Here is a 22,570-nt window from a genome sequence, read left to right as displayed (position 1 = left end):
GGTTTAAAAGGCGGCCCTACCCAGAATTATTTAAATAAATTTGTAACGATGGTTTAAAAGGCGGCCCTATCCAGAATTATTTAAATAAATTTGTAATGATGGTTTAAAAGGCGGCCCTACCCAGAATTATTTAAATAAATGTGTAATGATGGTTCAAAAGGCGGCCCTAACCAGAATTATTTAAATACATTTGTAATGATGGTTTAAAAGGCGGCCCTACCCAGAATTATTTAAATAAAAAGTTATTGTTAATGTCAACTGGCGAGCACGGTTCCAACTTCCAACGTTTTCACTGCCTGTTTAAAGTCTGTTTTAAAAAGAAATGTTGAAATTGGTCAGACAGCCAAGGAATTTTTATTGTGTTGTAATGAAAATAGTCATACAGTAAAACCGGGCAATTTAGACGAGTCATTAGTCTGTTATTCATTACAGGTTGCTATTGTGCTTGTTGTTCCCTCTTTAAAGCCTTGTACATACAAGCTCATAAAAAACCTGTGTTGAGCTCATTCAGCAAATCTATTTTTAAAGGGAAAAAGCTACAGTATGAGCAGCTGGCAGACTAACAAAGAAAGACCCAGTAAAGTTTTTTAGTGAATTCACTGATGTTTACTGTGATGACAAGCTGTCCAGCTATGAGAAATGTTGCATTGTAGTGTGATACTACAGATTTAGAATCTTAATTTGATCACTCTTTTGTTGCTGAGGATTTTCCTGCACGGCAGGAAAGGCAAACATGTAGTGTATTCAAAGTTTAAAAAGGCTTCTAAAGTTTGTAATTTCCATTGGCATAATGAAAAATGTATCAACAATTATTCTTCACATAATAATTCCAGGCCCCCAGTGTCCAGTCTGGGGCGTGAAGTCACCAGCTCTGCTGGTCGGCTACTGTGTGCAACCTAGCGCTGCCAAAGCCCTGGTCTGCCAGGAAAAGTAAAGTACGATTGACAGAACGACCCCCAAAATAAAAATAGACGGACGTTTTGGGCTCTAAAATGTGTTTATTATGATCAAGTTTGATCTTCCCAGTGAATTATTTTAAAGTTCCCTACGAATGGAGATATTTTAATTCAATAGTAATCCATTTTAACTACTACATCTGTTGCCATGCAGGACCACGTGCTTATACAGACCAATCACAGGCCGGCAGGCTACCAGGATTGCATCGACCATGATCCTTTGCTAGTTATGGTCACTTTCACCATGATCCCTTTTTTTGGTGCCATTCAGCCCCATTTAGCAATATGGCACATATACTTCATGTGCCATTGGGAGTTTTACAAAGGAATATGTGGATGATGTCAGCACTTTCACCATCTTCTGGTTTTAATGTCTATTAATAATTCACATTTCCTGTTGCCGCAGGATTATTTTCCTGCTGTAGCAAACTGGCTCAAATTAAGATCCTACATCTGTAGGCATCTATTTGTTGTTACTTTACATTTTAATTGCCTCATATGAAGTTAGAATAGCAAAACTACATGGCCAGAGAAGGGGAAAATGTAACATCTTATGTAATAAGGATTAGTTAAAGGTTTCACCCTACCACCTTAATACAGTAGCCAGATCACCAGGTGAAATGGCATTTCTGATTTGAGAGTTCAGTCAGTAGGCTGAGATGTTTTTGCATGAGTACAGCCAGGAGGCATCAACCCTACCAGGAGGCATCAACCCTACCAGGAGGCATCAACCCTACCAGGAGGCATCAACCTTACCAGGAGGCATCAACCCTACCAGGAGGCATCAACCCTACCAGGAGGCATCAACCCTACCAGGAGGCATCAACCCTACCAGGTGGCATCAACCCTACCAGGTGGCATCAACCCTACCAGGAGGCATCAACCCTACCAGGAGGCATCAACCCTACCAGGTGGCATCAACCCTACCAGGAGGCATCAACCCTACCAGGAGGCATCAACCCTACCAGGAGGCATCAACCCTACCAGGTGGCATCAACCCTACCAGGAGGCATCAACCCTACCAGGTGGCATCAACCCTACCAGGTGGCATCAACCCTACCAGGAGGCATCAACCCTACCAGGAGGCATCAACCCTACCAGGAGGCATCAACCCTACCAGGTGGCATCAACCCTACCAGGTGGCATCAACCCTACCAGGAGGCATCAACCCTACCAGGAGGCATCAACCCTACCAGGTGGCATCAACCCTACCAGGAGGCATCAACCCTACCAGGAGGCATCAACCCTACCAGGAGGCATCAACCCTACCAGGTGGCATCAACCCTACCAGGAGGCATCAACCCTACCAGGAGGCATCAACCCTACCAGGAGGCATCAACCCTACCAGGAGGCATCAACCCTACCAGGAGGCATCAACCCTACCAGGTGGCATCAACCCTACCAGGAGGCATCAACCCTACCAGGAGGCATCAACCCTACCAGGTGGCATCAACCCTACCAGGAGGCATCAACCCTACCAGGAGGCATCAACCCTACCAGGTGGCATCAACCCTACCAGGAGGCATCAACCCTACCAGGAGGCATCAACCCTACCAGGAGGCATCAACCCTACCAGGTGGCATCAACCCTACCAGGAGGCATCAACCCTACCAGGTGGCATCAACCCTACCAGGAGGCATCAACCCTACCAGGAGGCATCAACCCTACCAGGAGGCATCAACCCTACCAGGTGGCATCAACCCTACCAGGAGGCATCAACCCTACCAGGAGGCATCAACCCTACCAGGTGGCATCAACCCTACCAGGAGGCATCAACCCTACCAGGAGGCATCAACCCTACCAGGAGGCATCAACCCTACCAGGTGGCATCAACCCTACCAGGAGGCATCAACCCTACCAGGAGGCATCAACCCTACCAGGTGGCATCAACCCTACCAGGAGGCATCAACCCTACCAGGAGGCATCAACCCTACCAGGAGGCATCAACCCTACCAGGTGGCATCAACCCTACCAGGAGGCATCAACCCTACCAGGTGGCATCAACCCTACCAGGAGGCATCAACCCTACCAGGAGGCATCAACCCTACCAGGAGGCATCAACCTTACCAGGAGGCATCAACCCTACCAGGAGGCATCAACCCTACCAGGAGGCATCAACCCTACCAGGAGGCATCAACCCTACCAGGTGGCATCAACCCTACCAGGAGGCATCAACCCTACCAGGAGTCATCAACCCTACCAGGAGGCATCAACCCTACCAGGTGGCATCAACCCTACCAGGAGGCATCAACCCTACCAGGAGGCATCAACCCTACCAGGAGGCATCAACCCTACCAGGAGGCATCAACCCTACCAGGAGGCATCAATCCTCCCTAAATCATCAAACAGACAGGAATATAAATGACCTATTTATTCCCACAGTCAAGAGGCAATGGCTTTGCTATTATCTGTCAGCAGTTGGATTGATGCAGTTTTTTCACCACTAAAGGTACTGCCATGAAATGATCAATGACAGGTTCCTAAGGTAATTGACTATTTTTTACACAGCCTAATACAATCAATGTGGATAGTTAAATAACTAGCTGTTTAGAAATTATATTCTTCCTGAAAATGTTATTAATTGTCATGTCATGACATCCGAGTAATGGAATGAGGAGGTAAATGATGGAAACCATGTCCGGCTCCCTGATTGGATGAGCCATAATGCGGGAGGAATTTTGGTTCGAATGGGGAGTGCAAATAAACAACCTGTCAACAAAGTTCTTAGAACAACGATGATGGAAATCTATCCTGTTTTTTGAATCATGTCCAAATTGCTAACAGATGTGGTAGCGTACACAAACTGTCACACATAGACATGTCTCAGTCCAACTGTAGATTACTGTGAATAGCTGTGGTTCATCTAACAACATCTACCTAATACGTTGTAATCAACCTCACATGACTTAGAGAAGAAAGAGGGAAACACTTTCACCACGCACTTACCGCTATTCTATCCATCCAGTGTTCGCCCAGCAGCACAACTCACAATGGAACCACATTTCTCCTGTGTCTGAGAGATTGTGTTAGTGTGTTTGCACACACAGACACACGTGTGTATGTGAGTATGTCACGTCAGCGAATGCTAGTTGAAACTTGGACAAGGCAAGCCCATCCCAGGTAGAGTGGGAGGACTTCAGCCCCAGGCGTGATGAATGTCCGTTGTTGAATGCAGTCCAGCACAGCACATCCCATCAGCTGTTGTTCCGAGAGAACCCAGTTAGCTGGAACCTGAGGCAACCAGCTCTCTGCCCTCTGACAGTATCCCAGTATCACACCACACCGTCCATCTGTGATGGAGCTAGACTCCCTGTTCTCTGTCTCTCTCTCTCTCGTTCTCTCTCTTCCTCTGTCTCTTACTATCTCTCTTCCTATGTCTCTCTCTCTCTGTGCTGTAGATCAAATCAAATCAAATGTTATTTGTCACATGCGCCTAATACAACAGGTACAGTGAAATGCTTACAAGCCCTTAACCAACAATGCAGCCTCCAAGAGTTTCTGAATTTCCTCTTCACTTCAGTTTGCTCCTCAATTTATGCACCTTGGTTTGAGAAAGAGGTAGCGGCAGTGTTCCCTTCCCTTTGGACTGATGGTCCAGGAGGCCCCAGGAGGATCCCAGTCATATCATGGGTGAATGGCAGGCAGAAGTCGGCTGAGTCAATAGCGGCTGAAGAGTCCCAGCTGCTGTGCTGGAACACCCCAGAGAGCAGGGCACGGCAGCCTGCCTGTCTGTGAATGTTGCTGCTGTGCTGTGGTCTTTGTGGAGCTGCAATCCCCCTCTATTGTTCTGGGTAGAGAAAAGGGCACGAGGCTGACAGACAAGAGAGTCTAGTGGTACTGGAGGCACTGACTAGGCAGAGGGAGAGGGAGCTCTGAGAGGAGGAGGAGGAGGACCCAGGCACTGCTGACTCTTCTGTGATGACTGCCTTCAACAGTGTGTCAGTGGAGCTGCTGCCTGCAGGCTGTAGCCTATGTGGGGTCGCCAGAAACTGCTAACATCCGGTTTTCAGGGATACAATATTTTCAACCTAACTTTCGTTTCCCCTGAAAACCAGATGTGGGGACTCAGCACAGGTCGTCTTCTTACGCCTGCTACGTTAGGTTAGTGGGCTGTGGTATCTGTGGAGCCCAGCCTCCAGTCCTCCTGCAGTCTGCCCCAGAGATAGATCCAGCCATTCCTGTGTCATCCACTCGTCATCTAATCCCCCCGTTGCTGAGACCAACACTTCAGTCTCCCTTCCAAGCCCTTTTTCGTGAAGAGTAGGCAGTAGACACATTGAAGTGTGTTCCACCTCTCTCAGGCTGTCAGGCAGCAGTGTGTCCCCTCTCTCCTCTCTCAGGCTGTCAGGCAGCAGTGTGTCCCCTCTCTCAGGCTGTCAGGCAGCAGTGTGTCCCCTCTCTCCTCTCTCAGGCTGTCAGGCAGCAGTGTGTTCCCTCTCTCCTCTCTCAGGCTGTCAGGCAGCAGTGTGTCCCCTCTCTCCTCTCTCAGGCTGTCAGGCAGCAGTGTGTCCCCTCTCTCCTCTCTCAGGCTGTCAGGCAGCAGTGTGTCCCCTCTCTCCTCTCTCAGGCTGTCAGGCAGCAGTGTGTTCCCTCTCTCCACTCTCAGGCTGTCAGGCAGCAGTGTGTCCCCTCTCTCCTCTCAGGCTGTCAGGCAGCAGTGTGTTCCCTCTCTCCTCTCTCAGGCTGTCAGGCAGCAGTGTGTCCCCTCTCTCCTCTCTCAGGCTGTCAGGCAGCAGTGTGTTCCCTCTCTCCACTCTCAGGCTGTCAGGCAGCAGTGTGTCCCCTCTCTCCTCTCTCAGGCTGTCAGGCAGCAGTGTGTTCCCTCTCTCCTCTCTCAGGCTGTCAGGCAGCAGTGTGTCCCCTCTCTCCTCTCTCAGGCTGTCAGGCAGCAGTGTGTTCCCTCTCTCCTCTCTCAGGCAGCAGTGTGTTCCCTCTCTCCTCTCTCAGGCTGTCAGGCAGCAGTGTGTCCCCTCTCTCCTCTCTCAGGCTGTCAGGCAGCAGTGTGTCCCCTCTCTCCACTCTCAGGCTGTCAGGCAGCAGTGTGTTAGAGTGGCAGTAGGTTCAGGGGGTGGAGGCTTGTGTGTGTGTGTGTGTGAGGTGGGCTGTCTTTATGGTCCTTCACACAGGTGTTACTGTGGCAACAGGAAAAGAACTGGCTTGCCATCACACACAGTCTCCTGTTTTCCCTTTAAAGCAATCTGTTACTCATTATGCTAGTGTACACACCTTACCCCCTCCATCTCCCCACAGTGTCTGTCTCTGTTTCTGGTGTGTGTGTGCACCTGTCTGTCCACTGTCCGCCTGTCTGTCCACTGTCCGTCTGTCTGGCCCAGGAATACTGTGTCTCATCCTATAGATCCACAGTGACCAACGACCAAACGAAGAGGAAAACATATTTCCCCCCTGTAATGTCTACTACTCCCTCTGTTCCATTTCATGTGACAAAGACTGGCGGACACCCCACACCCACACATGATTAACATCGCCCACAGACCTGTGAACAGAAAGACCTAGAGAGAGGGCCAACAATTATGACTCATTGTGTTGGTGGTGCTGAGAGACTGAATAAAATAAGCTCTCTCTCCCTCTCTCTCACCCTCTCTCTCTCTCGGAGGGGGGCACAAGCTCTGCAGATAGCATATGAACAGGTCATAAGTCATATCTAAATGTTTAGAATGACAGGAAATTAGCTTTAAAAACGGAAAATGTTCTCTCAGACGCATGACAAAATGTGTAGAACAGAAGGAAATTAGCTTTAAAACTGCAAAACGTGTAGAACCGTCGAAAACTAGCTTTAAAACGGCAAAATGTGTAGAACAGTAGCTGTAAAACTGTAAAATGTTCTTGCGAAGCTGTGGTATGCTACTGTCCACTGTCTGAAGGAGGAGGAATCTGTGTGAGTCACACACAACACTGAAACTCAGGGACAGGATGCTCAGCTCCTGATGCCTGTGGTGTGGCTGTGGTTGTTGTGGCTAGCTCTGATCCACAGCCCCACATTCTCTGTGGTGTGGCTGTGGTTGTTGTGGTTAGCTCTGGTCCACAGCCCCACAGTCTCTGTGGTGTGGTTGTTGTGGCTTGCTCTGGTCCACAGCTCCACAGTCTCTGTGGTGTGGTTGTTGTGGCTAGCTCTGGTCCACAGCCCCACATTCTCTGTGGTGTGGTTGTTGTGGCTTGCTCTGGTCCACAGCCCCACAGTCTCTCTGGTGTGGTTGTTGTGGCTAGCTCTGGTCCACAGCCCCACATTATCTGTGGTGTGGCTGTGGTTGTTGTGGCTAGCTCTGGTCCACAGCCCCACAGACGCTGTGGTGTGGCCGTGGTTGTTGTGGCTAGCTCTGGTCAATAGCACCACAGTCACTGTGGTGTGGCTGTGGTTGTTGTGGCTAGCTCTGGTCCACAGCCCCACAGTCTCTGTGGTGTGGTTGTTGTGGCTAGCTCTGGTTCACAGCCCCACATTCTCTGTGGTGTGGCTGTGGTTGTTGTGGCTAGCTCTGGTCCACAGCCCCACAGACACTGTGGTGTGGTTGTTGTGGCTAGCTCTGGTCCACAGCCCCACAGTCTCTGTGGTGTGGCTATGGTTGTTGTGGTTAGCTCTGGTCCACAGCCCCACAGTCTCTGTTGTGTGGTTGTTGTGGCTAGCTCTGGTCCACAGCCCCACATTATCTGTGGTGTGGCTGTGGTTGTTGTGGCTAGCTCTGGTCCACAGCCCCACAGTCTCTCTGGTGTGGTTGTTGTGGCTAGCTCTGGTCCACAGCCCCACATTATCTGTGGTGTGGCTGTGGTTGTTGTGGCTAGCTCTGGTCCACAGCCCCACATTATCTGTGGTGTGGCTGTGGTTGTTGTGGCTAGCTCTGGTCCACAGCCCCACAGACGCTGTGGTGTGGCCATGGTTGTTGTGGCTAGCTCTGGTCCATAGCACCACAGTCACTGTGGTGTGGCTGTGGTTGTTGTGGCTAGCTCTGGTCCACAGCCCCACAGTCTCTGTGGTGTGGTTGTTGTGGCTAGCTCTGGTCCACAGCCCCACAGACTCTGTGGTGTGGCCGTGGTTGTTGAGGCTAGCTCTGGTCCATAGCCCCACAGTCTCTGTGGTGTGGCTGTTGTGGCTAGCTCTGGTCCACAGCCCCACAGTCTCTCTGGTGTGGTTGTTGTGGCTAGCTCTGGTCCACAGCCCCACAGACGCTGTGGTGTGGTTGTTGTGGCTAGCTCTAGTCCACAGCCCCACAGTCTCTGTGGTGTGGTTGTTGTGGCTAGCTCTAGTCCACAGCCCCACAGTCTCTGTGGTGTGGCTGTGGTTGTTGCGGTTAGCTCTGGTCCACAGCCCCACAGTCTCTGTGGTGTGGTTGTTGTGGCTAGCTCTGGTCCACAGCCCCACATTATCTGTGGTGTGGCTGTGGTTGTTGTGGCTAGCTCTGGTCCACAGCCCCACAGACGCTGTGGTGTGGCCATGGTTGTTGAGGCTAGCTCTGGTCCATAGCACCACAGTCACTGTGGTGTGGCTGTGGTTGTTGTGGCTAGCTCTGGTCCACAGCCCCACAGTCTCTGTGGTGTGGTTGTTGTGGCTAGCTCTGGTCCACAGCCCCACAGTCTCTGTGGTGTGGTTGTTGTGGCTAGCTCTGGTCCATAGCCCCACAGTCTCTGTGGTGTGGCTGTTGTGGCTAGCTCTGGTCCACAGCCCCACAGTCTCTCTGGTGTGGTTGTTGTGGCTAGCTCTGGTCCACAGCCCCACAGACGCTGTGGTGTGGTTGTTGTGGCTAGCTCTAGTCCACAGCCACACAGTCTCTGTGGTGTGGCTGTGGTTGTTGCGGTTAGCTCTGGTCCACAGCCCCACAGTCTCTGTGGTGTGGTTGTTGTGGCTTGCTCTGGTCCACAGCCCCACAGTCTCTCTGGTGTGGTTGTTGTGGCTAGCTCTGGTCCACAGCCCCACATTCTCTGTGGTGTGGCTGTGGTTGTTGTGGCTAGCTCTGGTCCACAGCCCCACAGACGCTGTGGTGTGGCCGTGGTTGTTGTGGCTAGCTCTGGTCCATAGCACCACAGTCACTGTGGTGTGGCTGTGGTTGTTGTGGCTAGCTCTGGTCCACAGCCCCACAGTCTCTGTGGTGTGGTTGTTGTGGCTAGCTCTGGTCCACAGCCCCACAGACTCTGTGGTGTGACCGTGGTTGTTGAGGCTAGCTCTGGTCCATAGCCCCACATTCTCTGTGGTGTGGCTGTGGTTGTTGTGGCTAGCTCTGGTCCACAGCCCCACAGACACTGTGGTGTGGTTGTTGTGGCTAGCTCTGGTCCACAGCCCCACAGTCTCTGTGGTGTGGTTGTTGTGGCTAGCTCTGGTCCACAGCCCCACAGTCTCTGTGGTGTGGTTGTTGTGGCTAGCTCTGGTCCACAGCCCCACAGTCTCTGTGGTGTGGCTGTTGTGGCTAGCTCTGGTCCACAGCCCCACAGTCTCTGTGGTGTGGTTGTTGTGGCTAGCTCTGGTCCACAGCCCCACAGTCTTTGTGGTGTGGCCGTGGTTGTTGAGGCTAGCTCTGGTCCACAGCCCCACAGTCTTTGTGATGTGGCCATGGTTGTTGTGGCTAGCTCTGGTCCACAGCCCCACATTCTCTGTGGTGTGGCTGTGGTTGTTGTGGCTAGCTCTGGTCCACAGCCCCACAGACACTGTGGTGTGGTTGTTGTGGCTAGCTCTGGTCCACAGCCCCACAGTCTCTGTGGTGTGGTTGTTGTGGCTAGCTCTGGTCCACAGCCCCACAGTCTCTGTGGTGTGGCTGTGGTTGTTGTGGCTAGCTCTGGTCCACAGCCCCACAGACACTGTGGTGTGGTTGTTGTGGCTAGCTCTGGTCCACAGCCCCACAGTCTCTGTGGTGTGGTTGTTGTGGCTAGCTCTGGTCCACAGCCCCACAGTCTTTGTGGTGTGGCCATGGTTGTTGTGGCTAGCTCTGGTCCACAGCCCCACATTCTCTGTGGTGTGGCTGTGGTTGTTGTGGCAAGCTCTGGTCCACAGCCCCACAGACACTGTGGTGTGGTTGTTGTGGCTAGCTCTGGTCCATAGCCCCACAGTCTCTGTGGTGTGGTTGTTGTGGCTAGCTCTGGTCCACAGCCCCACAGTCTTTGTGGTGTGGCCATGGTTGTTGTGGCTAGCTCTGGTCCACAGCCCCACATTCTCTGTGGTGTGGCTGTGGTTGTTGTGGCTAGCTCTGGTCCACAGCCCCACAGACACTGTGGTGTGGTTGTTGTGGCTAGCTCTGGTCCATAGCCCCACAGTCTCTGTGGTGTGGTTGTTGTGGCTAGCTCTGGTCCACAGCCCCACAGTCTTTGTGGTGTGGCCATGGTTGTTGTGGCTAGCTCTGGTCCACAGCCCCACATTCTCTGTGGTGTGGCTGTGGTTGTTGTGGCTAGCTCTGGTCCACAGCCCCACAGACACTGTGGTGTGGTTGTTGTGGCTAGCTCTGGTCCATAGCCCCACAGTCTCTGTGGTGTGGTTGTTGTGGCTAGCTCTGGTCCACAGCCCCACAGACTCTGTGGTGTGGCCGTGGTTGTTGAGGCTAGCTCTGGTCCATAGCCCCACAGTCTCTGTGGTGTGGCTGTTGTGGCTAGCTCTGGTCCACAGCCCCGCAGTCTTTGTGGTGTGGCCATGGTTGTTGTGGCTAGCTCTGGTCCACAGCCCCACATTCTCTGTGGTGTGGCTGTGGTTGTTGTGGCTAGCTCTGGTCCACAGCCCCACAGACACTGTGGTGTGGTTGTTGTGGCTAGCTCTGGTCCATAGCCCCACAGTCTCTGTGGTGTGGTTGTTGTGGCTAGCTCTGGTCCACAGCCCCACAGACTCTGTGGTGTGGCCGTGGTTGTTGAGGCTAGCTCTGGTCCATAGCCCCACAGTCTCTGTGGTGTGGCTGTTGTGGCTAGCTCTGGTCCACAGCCCCACAGTCTCTGTGGTGTGGTTGTTGTGGTTAGCTCTGGTCCACAGCCCCACAGTCTCTGTGGTGTGGTTGTTGTGGCTTGCTCTGGTCCACAGCCCCACAGTCTCTCTGGTGTGGTTGTTGTGGCTAGCTCTGGTCCACAGCCCCACAGACACTGTGGTGTGGTTGTTGTGGCTAGCTCTGGTCCATAGCCCCACAGTCTCTGTGGTGTGGTTGTTGTGGCTAGCTCTGGTCCACAGCCCCACAGACTCTGTGGTGTGGCCGTGGTTGTTGAGGCTAGCTCTGGTCCATAGCCCCACAGTCTCTGTGGTGTGGCTGTTGTGGCTAGCTCTGGTCCACAGCCCCACAGTCTCTGTGGTGTGGTTGTTGTGGCTAGCTCTGGTCCACAGCCCCACATTCTCTGTGGTGTGGCTGTGGTTGTTGTGGCTAGCTCTGGTCCACAGCCCCACATACGCTGTGGTGTGACCGTGGTTGTTGAGGCTAGCTCTGGTCCACAGCCCCACAGTCTCTGTGGTGTGGTTGTTGTGGCTAGCTCTGGTCCACAGCCCCACAGACGCTGTGGTGTGGTTGTTGTGGCTAGCTCTGGTCCACAGCCCCACATTCTCTGTGGTGTGGCTGTGGTTGTTGTGGCTAGCTCTGGTCCACAGCCCCACAGACGCTGTGGTGTGGCCGTGGTTGTTGTGGCTAGCTCTGGTCCATAGCACCACAGTCACTGTGGTGTGGCTGTGGTTGTTGTGGCTAGCTCTGGTCCACAGCCCCACAGTCTCTGTGGTGTGGTTGTTGTGGCTAGCTCTGGTCCACAGCCCCACAGACTCTGTGGTGTGACCGTGGTTGTTGAGGCTAGCTCTGGTCCATAGCCCCACATTCTCTGTGGTGTGGCTGTGGTTGTTGTGGCTAGCTCTGGTCCACAGCCCCACAGACACTGTGGTGTGGTTGTTGTGGCTAGCTCTGGTCCACAGCCCCACAGTCTCTGTGGTGTGGTTGTTGTGGCTAGCTCTGGTCCACAGCCCCACAGTCTCTGTGGCGTGGTTGTTGAGGCTAGCTCTGGTCCACAGCCCCACAGTCTTTGTGGTGTGGCCATGGTTGTTGTGGCTAGCTCTGGTCCACAGCCCCACATTCTCTGTGGTGTGGCTGTGGTTGTTGTGGCTAGCTCTGGTCCACAGCCCCACAGACACTGTGGTGTGGTTGTTGTGGCTAGCTCTGGTCCACAGCCCCACAGTCTCTGTGGTGTGGTTGTTGTGGCTAGCTCTGGTCCACAGCCCCACAGTCTCTGTGGTGTGGCTGTGGTTGTTGTGGCTAGCTCTGGTCCACAGCCCCACAGACACTGTGGTGTGGTTGTTGTGGCTAGCTCTGGTCCACAGCCCCACAGTCTCTGTGGTGTGGTTGTTGTGGCTAGCTCTGGTCCACAGCCCCACAGTCTTTGTGGTGTGGCCATGGTTGTTGTGGCTAGCTCTGGTCCACAGCCCCACATTCTCTGTGGTGTGGCTGTGGTTGTTGTGGCAAGCTCTGGTCCACAGCCCCACAGACACTGTGGTGTGGTTGTTGTGGCTAGCTCTGGTCCATAGCCCCACAGTCTCTGTGGTGTGGTTGTTGTGGCTAGCTCTGGTCCACAGCCCCACAGTCTTTGTGGTGTGGCCATGGTTGTTGTGGCTAGCTCTGGTCCACAGCCCCACATTCTCTGTGGTGTGGCTGTGGTTGTTGTGGCTAGCTCTGGTCCACAGCCCCACAGACACTGTGGTGTGGTTGTTGTGGCTAGCTCTGGTCCATAGCCCCACAGTCTCTGTGGTGTGGTTGTTGTGGCTAGCTCTGGTCCACAGCCCCACAGTCTTTGTGGTGTGGCCATGGTTGTTGTGGCTAGCTCTGGTCCACAGCCCCACATTCTCTGTGGTGTGGCTGTGGTTGTTGTGGCTAGCTCTGGTCCACAGCCCCACAGACACTGTGGTGTGGTTGTTGTGGCTAGCTCTGGTCCACAGCCCCACATTCTCTGTGGTGTGGCTGTGGTTGTTGTGGCTAGCTCTGGTCCACAGCCCCACAGACACTGTGGTGTGGTTGTTGTGGCTAGCTCTGGTCCATAGCCCCACAGTCTCTGTGGTGTGGTTGTTGTGGCTAGCTCTGGTCCACAGCCCCACAGTCTTTGTGGTGTGGCCATGGTTGTTGTGGCTAGCTCTGGTCCACAGCCCCACATTCTCTGTGGTGTGGCTGTGGTTGTTGTGGCTAGCTCTGGTCCACAGCCCCACAGACACTGTGGTGTGGTTGTTGTGGCTAGCTCTGGTCCATAGCCCCACAGTCTCTGTGGTGTGGTTGTTGTGGCTAGCTCTGGTCCACAGCCCCACAGACTCTGTGGTGTGGCCGTGGTTGTTGAGGCTAGCTCTGGTCCATAGCCCCACAGTCTCTGTGGTGTGGCTGTTGTGGCTAGCTCTGGTCCACAGCCCCACAGTCTTTGTGGTGTGGCCATGGTTGTTGTGGCTAGCTCTGGTCCACAGCCCCACATTCTCTGTGGTGTGGCTGTGGTTGTTGTGGCTAGCTCTGGTCCACAGCCCCACAGACACTGTGGTGTGGTTGTTGTGGCTAGCTCTGGTCCATAGCCCCACAGTCTCTGTGGTGTGGTTGTTGTGGCTAGCTCTGGTCCACAGCCCCACAGACTCTGTGGTGTGGCCGTGGTTGTTGAGGCTAGCTCTGGTCCATAGCCCCACAGTCTCTGTGGTGTGGCTGTTGTGGCTAGCTCTGGTCCACAGCCCCACAGTCTCTGTGGTGTGGTTGTTGTGGTTAGCTCTGGTCCACAGCCCCACAGTCTCTGTGGTGTGGTTGTTGTGGCTTGCTCTGGTCCACAGCCCCACAGTCTCTCTGGTGTGGTTGTTGTGGCTAGCTCTGGTCCACAGCCCCACATTCTCTGTGGTGTGGCTGTGGTTGTTGTGGCTAGCTCTGGTCCACAGCCCCACATACGCTGTGGTGTGACCGTGGTTGTTGAGGCTAGCTCTGGTCCACAGCCCCACAGTCTCTGTGGTGTGGTTGTTGTGGCTAGCTCTGGTCCACAGCCCCACAGACGCTGTGGTGTGGTTGTTGTGGCTAGCTCTAGTCCACAGCCCCACAGACTCTGTGGTGTGGCCGTGGTTGTTGAGGCTAGCTCTGGTCCACAGCCCCACAGTCTCTGTGGTGTGGTTGTTGTGGCTAGCTCTGGTCCACAGCCCCACAGACGCTGTGGTGTGGTTGTTGTGGCTAGCTCTAGTCCACAGCCCCACAGTCTCTGTGGTGTGGCTGTGGTTGTTGTGGCTAGCTCTGGTCCACAGCCCCACAGTCTCTGTGGTGTGGTTGTTGTGGCTAGCTCTGGTCCACAGCCCCACAGACTCTGTGGTGTGGCCGTGGTTGTTGAGGCTAGCTCTGGTCCACAGCCCCACAGACGCTGTGGTGTGGTTGTTGTGGCTAGCTCTAGTCCACAGCCCCACAGTCTCTGTGGTGTGGCTGTTGTGGCTAGCTCTGGTCCACAGCCCCACAGTCTCTGTGGTGTGGCTGTGGTTGTTGTGGCTAGCTCTGGTCCACAGCCCCACAGTCTCTGTGGTGTGGTTGTTGTGGCTAGCTCTGGTCCACAGCCCCACAGACGCTGTGGTGTGGTTGTTGTGGCTAGCTCTAGTCCACAGCCCCACAGTCTCTGTGGTGTGGCTGTTGTGGCTAGCTCTGGTCCACAGCCCCACAGTCTCTGTGGTGTGGTTGTTGTGGCTAGCTCTGGTCCACAGCCCCACAGACGCTGTGGTGTGGTTGTTGTGGCTAGCTCTAGTCCACAGCCCCACAGTCTCTGTGGTGTGGCTGTGGTTGTTGTGGCTAGCTCTGGTCCACAGCCCCACAGTCTCTGTGGTGTGGTTGTTGTGGCTAGCTCTAGTCCACAGCCCCACAGTCTCTCTGGTGTGGTTGTTGTGGCTTGCTCTGGTCCACAGCCCCACAGTCTCTCTGGTGTGGTTGTTGTGGCTAGCTCTGGTCCACAGCCCCACATTCTCTGTGGTGTGGCTGTGGTTGTTGTGGCTAGCTCTGGTCCACAGCCCCACATACGCTGTGGTGGGGCCGTGGTTGTTGTGGCTAGCTCTGGTCCACAGCCCCACAGACTCTGTGGTGTGACCGTGGTTGTTGAGGCTAGCTCTGGTCCATAGCCCCACAGTCTCTGTGGTGTGGCTGTGGTTGTTGTGGCTGGCTCTGGTCCACAGCCCCACAGACGCTGTGGTGTGGCCATGGTTGTTGTGGCTAGCTCTGGTCCATAGCACCACAGTCACTGTGGTGTGGCTGTGGTTGTTGTGGCTAGCTCTGGTCCACAGCCCCACAGTCTCTGTGGTGTGGTTGTTGTGGCTAGCTCTGGTCCATAGCACCACAGTCACTGTGGTGTGGCTGTGGTTGTTGTGGCTAGCTCTGGTCCACAGCCCCACAGTCTCTGTGGTGTGGTTGTTGTGGCTGGCTCTGGTCCACAGCCCCACAGACGCTGTGGTGTGGCCATGGTTGTTGTGGCTAGCTCTGGTCCATAGCACCACAGTCACTGTGGTGTGGCTGTGGTTGTTGTGGCTAGCTCTGGTCCACAGCCCCACAGTCTCTGTGGTGTGGTTGTTGTGGCTAGCTCTGGTCCACAGCCCCACAGACTCTGTGGTGTGGCTGTGGTTGTTGAGGCTAGCTCTGGTCCACAGCCCCACAGTCTCTCTGGTGTGGTTGTTGCGGTTAGCTCTGGTCCACAGCCCCACAGTCTCTGTGGTGTGGTTGTTGTGGCTTGCTCTGGTCCACAGCCCCACAGTCTCTCTGGTGTGGTTGTTGTGGCTAGCTCTGGTCCACAGCCCTACATTCTCTGTGGTGTGGCTGTGGTTGTTGTGGCTAGCTCTGGTCCACAGCCCCACAGTCTCTGTGGTGTGGTTGTTGTGGCTAGCTCTGGTCCACAGCCCCACAGACTCTGTGGTGTGACCGTGGTTGTTGAGGCTAGCTCTGGTCCATAGCCCCACAGTCTCTGTGGTGTGGCTGTTGTGGCTAGCTCTGGTCCACAGCCCCACAGACTCTGTGGTGTGGTTGTTGTGGCTAGCTCTGGTCCACAGCCCCACAGTCTTTGTGGTGTGGCCGTGGTTGTTGAGGCTAGCTCTGGTCCACAGCCCCACAGTCTTTGTGGTGTGGCCATGGTTGTTGTGGCTAGCTCTGGTCCACAGCCCCACATTCTCTGTGGTGTGGCTGTGGTTTTTGTGGCTAGCTCTGGTCCACAGCCCCACAGACACTGTGGTGTGGTTGTTGTGGCTAGCTCTGGTCCACAGCCCCACAGTCTCTGTGGTGTGGTTGTTGTGGCTAGCTCTGGTCCACAGCCCCACAGTCTTTGTGGTGTGGCCATGGTTGTTGTGGCTAGCTCTGGTCCACAGCCCCACATTCTCTGTGGTGTGGCTGTGGTTGTTGTGGCTAGCTCTGGTCCACAGCCCCACAGACACTGTGGTGTGGTTGTTGTGGCTAGCTCTGGTCCATAGCCCCACAGTCTCTGTGGTGTGGTTGTTGTGGCTAGCTCTGGTCCACAGCCCCACAGACTCTGTGGTGTGGCTGTGGTTGTTGAGGCTAGCTCTGGTCCATAGCCCCACAGTCTCTGTGGTGTGGCTGTTGTGGCTAGCTCTGGTCCACAGCCCCACAGTCTCTGTGGTGTGGTTGTTGTGGCTAGCTCTGGTCCACAGCCCCACAGACTCTGTGGTGTGGCTGTGGTTGTTGAGGCTAGCTCTGGTCCATAGCCCCACAGTCTCTGTGGTGTGGCTGTTGTGGCTAGCTCTGGTCCACAGCCCCACAGTCTCTCTGGTGTGGTTGTTGTGGCTAGCTCTGGTCCACAGCCCCACAGTCTCTGTGGTGTGGCTGTGGTTGTTGTGGCTAGCTCTGGTCCATAGCCCCACAGTCTCTGTGGTGTGGCTGTTGTGGCTAGCTCTGGTCCACAGCCCCACAGACTCTGTGGTGTGACCGTGGTTGTTGAGGCTAGCTCTGGTCCATAGCCCCACAGTCTCTGTGGTGTGGCTGTTGTGGCTAGCTCTGGTCCACAGCCCCACAGTCTCTGTGGTGTGGTTGTTGTGGCTAGCTCTGGTCCACAGCCCCACAGTCTTTGTGGTGTGGCTGTGGTTGTTGTGGCTAGCTCTGGTCCACAGCCCCACAGTCTTTGTGGTGTGGCCGTGGTTGTTGAGGCTAGCTCTGGTCCACAGCCCCACAGTCTTTGTGGTGTGGCCATGGTTGTTGTGGCTAGCTCTGGTCCACAGCCCCACATTCTCTGTGGTGTGGCTGTGGTTTTTGTGGCTAGCTCTGGTCCACAGCCCCACAGACACTGTGGTGTGGTTGTTGTGGCTAGCTCTGGTCCACAGCCCCACAGTCTCTGTGGTGTGGTTGTTGTGGCTAGCTCTGGTCCACAGCCCCACAGTCTTTGTGGTGTGGCCATGGTTGTTGTGGCTAGCTCTGGTCCACAGCCCCACATTCTCTGTGGTGTGGCTGTGGTTGTTGTGGCTAGCTCTGGTCCACAGCCCCACAGACACTGTGGTGTGGTTGTTGTGGCTAGCTCTGGTCCATAGCCCCACAGTCTCTGTGGTGTGGTTGTTGTGGCTAGCTCTGGTCCACAGCCCCACAGACTCTGTGGTGTGGCTGTGGTTGTTGAGGCTAGCTCTGGTCCATAGCCCCACAGTCTCTGTGGTGTGGCTGTTGTGGCTAGCTCTGGTCCACAGCCCCACAGTCTCTGTGGTGTGGTTGTTGTGGCTAGCTCTGGTCCACAGCCCCACAGACTCTGTGGTGTGGCTGTGGTTGTTGAGGCTAGCTCTGGTCCATAGCCCCACAGTCTCTGTGGTGTGGCTGTTGTGGCTAGCTCTGGTCCACAGCCCCACAGTCTCTCTGGTGTGGTTGTTGTGGCTAGCTCTGGTCCACAGCCCCACAGTCTCTGTGGTGTGGCTGTGGTTGTTGTGGCTAGCTCTGGTCCATAGCCCCACAGTCTCTGTGGTGTGGCTGTTGTGGCTAGCTCTGGTCCACAGCCCCACAGACTCTGTGGTGTGACCGTGGTTGTTGAGGCTAGCTCTGGTCCATAGCCCCACAGTCTCTGTGGTGTGGCTGTTGTGGCTAGCTCTGGTCCACAGCCCCACAGTCTCTGTGGTGTGGTTGTTGTGGCTAGCTCTGGTCCACAGCCCCACAGTCTTTGTGGTGTGGCCGTGGTTGTTGAGGCTAGCTCTGGTCCATAGCCCCACAGTCTCTGTGGTGTGGCTGTTGTGGCTAGCTCTGGTCCACAGCCCCACAGTCTCTGTGGTGTGGTTGTTGTGGCTAGCTCTGGTCCACAGCCCCACAGTCTTTGTGGTGTGGCCGTGGTTGTTGAGGCTAGCTCTGGTCCACAGCCCCACAGTCTTTGTGGTGTGGCCATGGTTGTTGTGGCTAGCTCTGGTCCACAGCCCCACATTCTCTGTGGTGTGGCTGTGGTTGTTGTGGCTAGCTCTGGTCCACAGCCCCACAGACACTGTGGTGTGGTTGTTGTGGCTAGCTCTGGTCCACAGCCCCACAGTCTCTGTGGTGTGGTTGTTGTGGCTAGCTCTGGTCCACAGCCCCACAGTCTCTGTGGTGTGGTTGTTGTGGCTAGCTCTGGTCCACAGCCCCACAGTGTTTGTGGTGTGGCCGTGGTTGTTGTGGCTAGCTCTGGTCCATAGCCCCACAGTCTCTGTGGTGTGGCTGTTGTGGCTAGCTCTGGTCCACAGCCCCACATTCTCTGTGGTGTGGTTGTTGTGGCTAGCTCTGGTCCACAGCCCCACAGACTCTGTGGTGTGGCTGTGGTTGTTGTGGCTAGCTCTGGTCCATAGCCCCACAGTCTCTGTGGTGTGGCTGTTGTGGCTAGCTCTGGTCCACAGCCCCACAGTCTCTCTGGTGTGGTTGTTGTGGCTAGCTCTGGTCCACAGCCCCACAGACTCTGTGGTGTGACCGTGGTTGTTGAGGCTAGCTCTGGTCCATAGCCCCACAGTCTCTGTGGTGTGGCTGTTGTGGCTAGCTCTGGTCCACAGCCCCACAGACTCTGTGGTGTGACCGTGGTTGTTGAGGCTAGCTCTGGTCCATAGCCCCACAGTCTCTGTGGTGTGGCTGTTGTGGCTAGCTCTGGTCCACAGCCCCACAGTCTCTGTGGTGTGGTTGTTGTGGTTAGCTCTGGTCCACAGCCCCACAGTCTCTGTGGTGTGGCTGTGGTTGTTGTGGCTAGCTCTGGTCCACAGCCCCACAGTCTCTGTGGTGTGGTTGTTGTGGCTAGCTCTGGTCCACAGCCCCACAGTCTCTGTGGTGTGGCTGTGGTTGTTGTGGCTAGCTCTGGTCCATAGCCCCACAGTCTCTGTGGTGTGGTTGTTGTGGCTAGCTCTGGTCCACAGCCCCACAGACTCTGTGGTGTGGCTGTGGTTGTTGTGGCTAGCTCTGGTCCATAGCCCCACAGTCTCTGTGGTGTGGCTGTTGTGGCTAGCTCTGGTCCACAGCCCCACAGTCTCTCTGGTGTGGTTGTTGTGGCTAGCTCTGGTCCACAGCCCCACAGACTCTGTGGTGTGACCGTGGTTGTTGAGGCTAGCTCTGGTCCATAGCCCCACAGTCTCTGTGGTGTGGCTGTTGTGGCTAGCTCTGGTCCACAGCCCCACAGACTCTGTGGTGTGACCGTGGTTGTTGAGGCTAGCTCTGGTCCATAGCCCCACAGTCTCTGTGGTGTGGCTGTTGTGGCTAGCTCTGGTCCACAGCCCCACAGTCTCTGTGGTGTGGTTGTTGTGGTTAGCTCTGGTCCACAGCCCCACAGTCTCTGTGGTGTGGCTGTGGTTGTTGTGGCTAGCTCTGGTCCACAGCCCCACAGTCTCTGTGGTGTGGTTGTTGTGGCTAGCTCTGGTCCACAGCCCCACAGTCTCTGTGGTGTGGCTGTGGTTGTTGTGGCTAGCTCTGGTCCATAGCCCCACAGTCTCTGTGGTGTGGTTGTTGTGGCTAGCTCTGGTCCACAGCCCCACAGTCTCTGTGGTGTGGCTGTGGTTGTTGTGGCTAGCTCTGGTCCATAGCCCCACAGTCTCTGTGGTGTGGCTGTTGTGGCTAGCTCTGGTCCACAGCCCCACAGACTCTGTGGTGTGACCGTGGTTGTTGAGGCTAGCTCTGGTCCATAGCCCCACAGTCTCTGTGGTGTGGCTGTTGTGGCTAGCTCTGGTCCACAGCCCCACAGTCTCTGTGGTGTGGTTGTTGTGGCTAGCTCTGGTCCACAGCCCCACAGTCTTTGTGGTGTGGCCGTGGTTGTTGAGGCTAGCTCTGGTCCATAGCCCCACAGTCTCTGTGGTGTGGCTGTTGTGGCTAGCTCTGGTCCACAGCCCCACAGTCTCTGTGGTGTGGTTGTTGTGGCTAGCTCTGGTCCACAGCCCCACAGTCTTTGTGGTGTGGCCGTGGTTGTTGAGGCTAGCTCTGGTCCACAGCCCCACAGTCTTTGTGGTGTGGCCATGGTTGTTGTGGCTAGCTCTGGTCCACAGCCCCACATTCTCTGTGGTGTGGCTGTGGTTGTTGTGGCTAGCTCTGGTCCACAGCCCCACAGACACTGTGGTGTGGTTGTTGTGGCTAGCTCTGGTCCACAGCCCCACAGTCTCTGTGGTGTGGTTGTTGTGGCTAGCTCTGGTCCACAGCCCCACAGTCTCTGTGGTGTGGTTGTTGTGGCTAGCTCTGGTCCACAGCCCCACAGTGTTTGTGGTGTGGCCGTGGTTGTTGTGGCTAGCTCTGGTCCATAGCCCCACAGTCTCTGTGGTGTGGCTGTTGTGGCTAGCTCTGGTCCACAGCCCCACATTCTCTGTGGTGTGGTTGTTGTGGCTAGCTCTGGTCCACAGCCCCACAGTCTTTGTGGTGTGGCTGTGGTTGTTGTGGCTAGCTCTGGTCCACAGCCCCACATTCTCTGTGGTGTGGTTGTTGTGGCTAGCTCTGGTCCACAGCCCCACAGTCTTTGTGGTGTGGCTGTGGTTGTTGTGGCTAGCTCTGGTCCACAGCCCCACAGTCTCTGTGGTGTGGTTGTTGTGGTTAGCTCTGGTCCACAGCCCCACAGTCTCTGTGGTGTGGCTGTGGTTGTTGTGGCTAGCTCTGGTCCACAGCCCCACAGTCTCTGTGGTGTGGTTGTTGTGGCTAGCTCTGGTCCACAGCCCCACAGACTCTGTGGTGTGGCCGTGGTTGTTGAGGCTAGCTCTGGTCCATAGCCCCACAGTCTCTGTGGTGTGGCTGTTGTGGCTAGCTCTGGTCCACAGCCCCACAGTCTCTCTGGTGTGGTTGTTGTGGCTAGCTCTGGTCCACAGCCCCACAGACTCTGTGGTGTGGTTGTTGTGGCTTGCTCTGGTCCACAGCCCCACAGTCTCTCTGGTGTGGTTGTTGTGGCTAGCTCTGGTCCACAGCCCCACATTCTCTGTGGTGTGGCTGTGGTTGTTGTGGCTAGCTCTGGTCCACAGCCCCACAGACGCTGTGGTGTGGTTGTTGTGGCTAGCTCTGGTCCACAGCCCCACAGACGCTGTGGTGTGGTTGTTGTGGCTAGCTCTGGTCCACAGCCCCACAGACGCTGTGGTGTGGTTGTTGTGGCTAGCTCTAGTCCACAGCCCCACAGTCACTGTGGTGTGGCTGTGGTTGTTGCGGTTAGCTCTGGTCCACAGCCCCACAGTCTCTGTGGTGTGGTTGTTGTGGCTTGCTCTGGTCCACAGCCCCACAGTCTCTCTGGTGTGGTTGTTGTGGCTAGCTCTGGTCCACAGCCCCACATTCTCTGTGGTGTGGCTGTGGTTGTTGTGGCTAGCTCTGGTCCACAGCCCCACAGACGCTGTGGTGTGGCCGTGGTTGTTGTGGCTAGCTCTGGTCCATAGCACCACAGTCACTGTGGTGTGGCTGTGGTTGTTGTGGCTAGCTCTGGTCCACAGCCCCACAGACTCTGTGGTGTGACCGTGGTTGTTGTGGCTAGCTCTGGTCCATAGCACCACAGTCACTGTGGTGTGGCTGTGGTTGTTGTGGCTAGCTCTGGTCCACAGCCCCACAGACTCTGTGGTGTGACCGTGGTTGTTGAGGCTAGCTCTGGTCCATAGCCCCACAGTCTCTGTGGTGTGGCTGTTGTGGCTAGCTCTGGTCCACAGCCCCACAGTCTCTGTGGTGTGGTTGTTGTGGCTAGCTCTGGTCCACAGCCCCACAGTCTTTGTGGTGTGGCCGTGGTTGTTGAGGCTAGCTCTGGTCCATAGCCCCACAGTCTCTGTGGTGTGGCTGTTGTGGCTAGCTCTGGTCCACAGCCCCACAGTCTCTGTGGTGTGGTTGTTGTGGCTAGCTCTGGTCCACAGCCCCACAGTCTTTGTGGTGTGGCCATGGTTGTTGTGGCTAGCTCTGGTCCACAGCCCCACATTCTCTGTGGTGTGGCTGTGGTTGTTGTGGCTAGCTCTGGTCCACAGCCCCACAGACACTGTGGTGTGGTTGTTGTGGCTAGCTCTGGTCCACAGCCCCACAGTCTCTGTGGTGTGGTTGTTGTGGCTAGCTCTGGTCCACAGCCCCACAGTCTCTGTGGTGTGGCTGTTGTGGCTAGCTCTGGTCCACAGCCCCACAGTCTCTGTGGTGTGGTTGTTGTGGCTAGCTCTGGTCCACAGCCCCACAGTGTTTGTGGTGTGGCCATGGTTGTTGTGGCTAGCTCTGGTCCACAGCCCCACATTCTCTGTGGTGTGGCTGTGGTTGTTGTGGCTAGCTCTGGTCCACAGCCCCACAGACACTGTG

The 22,570-nt window shown here is 55.3% G+C and overlaps 1 protein-coding gene across 1 annotated transcript; it reads right to left on the bottom strand.

Annotated features, from left to right (window-relative positions):
- Positions 1–6,891: 6,891 nt before the first annotated feature.
- LOC135505644 (uncharacterized transmembrane protein DDB_G0289901-like) lies at positions 6,892–22,472 on the bottom strand. The gene is made up of 13 exons (XM_064924693.1): positions 22,405–22,472; positions 21,575–22,243; positions 19,931–20,371; positions 17,861–18,301; positions 15,719–16,069; positions 14,903–15,451; positions 13,805–14,035; positions 13,199–13,387; positions 11,453–11,761; positions 10,463–10,651; positions 9,383–9,583; positions 8,873–9,181; positions 6,892–7,087 (listed from the first exon to the last, which is right to left on the bottom strand). Exons 1-13 carry the CDS (start codon positions 22,470–22,472, stop codon positions 6,892–6,894), a joined length of 4,143 nt encoding a protein of 1,380 aa, XP_064780765.1.
- Between the last annotated feature and the right edge of the window lie 98 nt (positions 22,473–22,570).

The sequence above is a fragment of the Oncorhynchus masou genome, chromosome 19, assembly GCF_036934945.1.
Source record: "Oncorhynchus masou masou isolate Uvic2021 chromosome 19, UVic_Omas_1.1, whole genome shotgun sequence".
Classification (NCBI taxonomy): domain Eukaryota; kingdom Metazoa; phylum Chordata; class Actinopteri; order Salmoniformes; family Salmonidae; genus Oncorhynchus; species Oncorhynchus masou.
This window is presented reverse-complemented; position numbering and strand designations above follow the sequence as displayed.

Coding starts and splice junctions, on each gene's coding strand:
- LOC135505644 (XM_064924693.1), bottom strand. CDS start 22,472: ATGGCCACACCACAAACACTGTGGGGCTGTGGACCAGAGCTAGCCACA. Junction 10,652..11,452: donor ACCACAGAGAATGTGGGGCT/GTGGACCAGAGC, acceptor GCTGTGGACCAG/AGCTAGCCACAACAACCACA. Junction 9,182..9,382: donor ACCACAGAGACTGTGGGGCT/GTGGACCAGAGC, acceptor GCTGTGGACCAG/AGCTAGCCACAACAACCACA.